Source organism: Rutidosis leptorrhynchoides, chromosome 8, assembly GCF_046630445.1.
Source record: "Rutidosis leptorrhynchoides isolate AG116_Rl617_1_P2 chromosome 8, CSIRO_AGI_Rlap_v1, whole genome shotgun sequence".
Lineage (NCBI taxonomy): Eukaryota > Viridiplantae > Streptophyta > Magnoliopsida > Asterales > Asteraceae > Rutidosis > Rutidosis leptorrhynchoides.
Window position 1 is genome coordinate 297,615,166 of NC_092340.1, and position 4,662 is coordinate 297,619,827.

The 4,662-nt window shown below is 33.7% G+C and overlaps 1 protein-coding gene across 1 annotated transcript; it reads left to right on the top strand.

Moving 5' to 3' along the window:
* The first annotated feature begins 880 nt into the window (after positions 1-880).
* Positions 881-4,261, top strand: LOC139861143 (10 kDa chaperonin 1, chloroplastic-like). The gene is made up of 7 exons (XM_071849443.1): positions 881-1,010; positions 1,097-1,155; positions 1,349-1,399; positions 2,402-2,467; positions 3,396-3,443; positions 3,939-3,968; positions 4,193-4,261. The coding sequence occupies exons 1-7, from the start codon at positions 905-907 to the stop codon at positions 4,259-4,261; spliced, it is 429 nt and encodes a 142-aa protein (XP_071705544.1). The 5' UTR covers positions 881-904.
* The last annotated feature ends 401 nt before the right edge of the window (positions 4,262-4,662 follow it).

Sequence of the window (4,662 nt, forward strand, 5' to 3'; positions counted from 1 at the left end):
GTTAGGATATATAGATAAAAATAGTACAATTAATAAAAGAATAAAAATAAAGTTAAAAAAGCTATCCATTGTTAATCCAAACAGTATTCCTTTTTTAATTTTTTTTCCCAAACGATAATGCTCATTCTCAAGAATGCTAAAGAAGAGCGAATTGAAGTACGAACTACGATTGGTGAAACATTAGCATTTTACTAATATCAACGCCAATTATTGCTGCAAGAAATAACGTTGAATTGAAGTATCGGTCGCAATGGTGTTATGAACTACTTTGTAAACTTTAGTACACAAATTTGAGCAAAGAGAGAAAGTTAAAACCAAAATTTAGGTAGATCGGATGAATACATGTGTTGTTCTAGAAGTGTCTATAGATATGTGAAAGGAAACTTTCGTCTCAAATTGAACTATATAGCTGACTATGAGTTTTAGTAAAGATTAGTGGTTAGTTCCTTTGGTCTTTTAATGGATTGTAGTTTACTATATTTTTCCTTTTCATTATGATGCTTAGTTTGTCGGGTTGTCTAGTGTGTTATGATTTGCGATTTATATTCTGTTCATTGGTTTAGTCGAGTTGATTAGTATGTTTAGTTGGGCTGTGAGGTCTTTACAGTTAGGTTCTTAGTTTGACCGTTTACTTGGTGCGTTTTTTGATTAGTTTATTTTGTGTTGTTTGCTCGAAGTGTTTTTTCCGGGCCGATTTGCATTTGTTCTCGAACGGTCCTTTTATTATCGATGAAAGGTCACTATTCTAATAAAGTTTTCGTTTTCTAAAAAAAGTAAAGAAAGCAATAGTAATTAACAACCGAACGTTCTAGAAAAAATTTACCCATACAACTAACCCCCAAACCCTGAATTTGCCTTACCTAAATCTCAACAACTCTTTTTCTCTAGAACATCAATCTTATCCATGGCGTCCTCAAGTTTCGTTACATCAGCAATCGCTAAACCTTTTTCTTCGTTCGTTACAGACCTTCATTCTCCCGATACTAGCTCCACTAAATCCACAACTTTAGGTATCACTCCTTCATTTTCATCAATTTCTTAAGGTTCTGTTATTCTTAATACTTTTTGTTGAATTTATTGTTTCGTATTTCATCAGGTTTACGAAGGAATTCATTTAAGGTTAATGCAATTGCAACCAAATACGAACCTACCAAGGTAATTATGTTGTATGATTTATAACTCTATATATATGTGTACAGTGTACTGTATGTCTACTTGTCTAGCAATTTACCGAGTATTCATTTATTTATTTATAAATCTTTTAATTCCAACTTTTAATGCGATATTTGAATAAGTAAATGTGCATAAAGTATATTTGTTGGATCTAATAATTATCCTGTGCTTATAGGTTAAGCCACAAGCTGATAGAGTACTGATTCGTCTTGAGGAGCTCCCTGAGGTAATTATTTTGTGTTTAATCTAGTTCGATTATCAAGTTAAGCACTTTATATGTATACCTATAAACAGCCAGAGTAATTCGTTTTTTTTTTTTTTTACTTAATGTAATATTAATTTGTACACTGTGCTGTTTAATGTATTCTGTAGTGACTTTCTTGATCACTTTCAAATATACTTCGTCTTCCTGAAATGAAAAGCATAATGACTCCAATTTTAATTCCTTAAATCGCCTTTAGATTATTCTTTTTGTTATGGTGACTTGTTATATATTACCATTTATGATAACGTAACGCAAAGTACGACTGTCTACATCTTACCTCTCCAATACGGCCATAACCACCTTGGCGGGATTGGGATAATGTTGTTGTAGTAGTTATATGATCTCATGTTCATTTTTCATTTTGTGTCTGGCTTTGTGCAAATAAAGTAGTCTTAGTTTGATGTTTATTTCTACTCGCTCGGTTCCAAAAAGGTGTGACATTTTAGGTTGTGTTGGTCGTAATTTACCTTATTTATCGACCATCATTCTTTAGTATATGCTGGTGAGATTTTGTTGCAGTCCACAACATCTCAACATTGTTCCATTGAGTGGTGATCATCAGTCGAAAACTTCTAAAGACTACAATGATAGTTCAATGTTGAAGTTTTAAAATGGAAAGGGTGACATTGAGCCACCTAAGGCTGGTTATGAAACTATACTCTGTTCAGCCTGCTTTATAAGCATAGCATCGTTTCAAGAAAATTTGTGTCTAGTTGGTATATCTGTATGACATCACAGTCCTTAGCTTTTTTTAAGTTCAATTCTCACTTTACAATTTTTTTAGCTCCATATAAATTATGTTTTTGAGTTGCAAACTAGTGGGCATGTTTTAAATTTCAATCAAGAAAATTAAAGTTTTAGCAAGTTTCTCTTATTTATCTATTTTGTAGTGTTTCAGCATAAACATATAACTTGCTCGATCTCGTTGTGTATACTTGATTTTTGTATCCTTTTCCTGTTCAGAAATCTGCTGGTGGAGTTTTGTTGCCAAAATCAGCGGTGAAGTTTGAACGTTATCTTATGGGAGAGGTGAGTAACAGATAATCATATGTGTTACCTACAAGAACACTTAGGGTGTGTTTGTTTACCTCTTAATTGAATGGTTCAGTGCTGAATGCTAAACCATTCAGCACTCAACACGTTTGTTTCTGACCTCTGAATGACATATGATGCGACATGTGAATGATATATGATGCTGCATGGTTCAACATTCAGTGATGAACTATTCAGAGTTGAAACACTCTCTTAACCATTAAGCACCTGAATTTTCTATAATATCCTACTCAAATCCTATCTAGAGCATTTAACAAACATATAAATAAATAATTCATGTAACACGTTAATAAGGTAAATTTACCAAATTCATATCGTTTATTCAAAATGATTATCAAACAACTTTAGGCTCTATTGAGTCGACAGCAATCGTCGATTTATTGGCGACTTGACTGACTCTTAGAGCCTAAATTAAATTCCAGGCAGGATTTAAAACCCATGGAAATTTGATTCTACCATTTTCATGGCGTCTACTTATTTTTATTTAATTATTTTTTATTTTTTTAAAAAAAACTTTTTCCTACTTAAAGGCCGGAGGTCCTCTCAGAAGCAATCTCTTTATCCGTCGAATAGAGAGAGGGATGACTTTCTCTACTTTTGAGAGTGTTTCACTCTGGGTGGAGAAATGACTTGTCTTTATTCTCGGATATGGGAAGGATTGTCTACATCTCACCTCCCCTATACACCACTCATGTGGTATTGGGTTTTTTTGTTGTTGTTGATTATCAAACAACTTATATTCATTCGCAACCAAGTTTATTCAGAGACTTTGAATCATTCAGATTATAAACCATTCAACATTAAATTTTTCAGATTTATCAAACGCACCCTTATTTTTGTGTGATATCTTATGCATATGTATATATGTATATATGTATACTGACATGATCTCCGCTTGTTCCAGATTCTTGCTGTTGGTACTGAGGTAGGGGACTTGGAGGCCGGGAAAAAGGTATATTCCAATACGTTTTTTTTTGCCAGTTTCTCAACTGAACATATACTTGAATCGAGTGTTCTTGCTATAGACACAGGCAGAAATATTTGAGGGCAGAAGGGGGCACCCGCCCCCAGTTGATTTGCAATTTTTAGGTGCAAAAATTTTAGGTTTTTTTATTTTGCCCCCAGTGGATTTTTTCCCCCCCAAAACTTCATATTTTGCCTCAAAGTCTTCGTATTTTGCCCAAAAACCTCAAATTTTCCCAAAAACCACCATATTTTGCCCTAAAATCTCCATATTTTGATCAAAAATAATTGCTACTCTTTAATTTTTATTTTTTTTGCCCCCGGTGAAAAAAGTTCCTACTTCCGCCACCAGCTATAGAGCAATATTGTAGTCGCTTCCGTAATCTATAATCGAATGGAAGTAGTAGTGTATGAATGTAGATAACATATTTATGGTCGTGACGTCACACTGTTGATTGTCTAACGTGGTTAACTTCTTTTGTAGGTTCTTTTCTCCGACATAAACGCCTATGAGGTAACGTTTTTACATTAAGCCACTCTCTTATCGTCTGTTGCGCATGTAACCCACAACAAATAAAACTAAAAACTTGATTTGAATACTTTATATTTTAAATTTAACAGATTGTGTATGCGGGTTAGGTTTGTATATTGTATTCTATCATCACTATGTTATGACAAAACATAACAAAAAATGTGTCGTCGTCTTCATGTGTGACACCGTTATGTGACTTGTAACAGGTGGATCTTGGATCAGATGGAAGGCACTGCTTCTGCAAAGCGGCTGACTTGTTGGCTGTGGTTGAGTAGAAAATTATGAAACGAATTATTCTTCCCTAGAATGCATCATAATTTTGATTGTAGCAAAAAGTTGTTGCGTATGATTTCGTACGGCTTTGTCGACAAGTAAAATGCTATCATAAGGATCTCTATATAGACGATTCTTATCTGAAATGTTAAGTTTAACCTTCTGTTCAAACCAAACAAAAAAGCATTTACAGGTTCAAATGACTTGTAAAGTAGACACGGTTGCAATGTGTATAAGTTGTTACCTAAGACTATAGATAATTCGGGCGTTTGCCCCATTGGGCATTTGTTAAAGAGAAACGGAGGACTCAACAACGTTTTTGATTTTACACTATTATTTTTAGTTCTTTTCCTACTCTTTTCACCATTTTTTAACCCAACTCTAAATATATTTTGTCACATCA

What these genes read in the sequence shown, in the direction of transcription:
- LOC139861143 (XM_071849443.1), top strand. Translation starts at nt 905, where the DNA reads ATGGCGTCCTCAAGTTTCGTTACATCAGCAATCGCTAAACCTTTTTCT. An exon ending in CCAAATACGAACCTACCAAG is followed by an intron (nt 1,156 to 1,348) that starts GTAATTATGTTG and finishes CTGTGCTTATAG; the next exon opens with GTTAAGCCACAAGCTGATAG. An exon ending in GTCTTGAGGAGCTCCCTGAG is followed by an intron (nt 1,400 to 2,401) that starts GTAATTATTTTG and finishes TTTCCTGTTCAG; the next exon opens with AAATCTGCTGGTGGAGTTTT.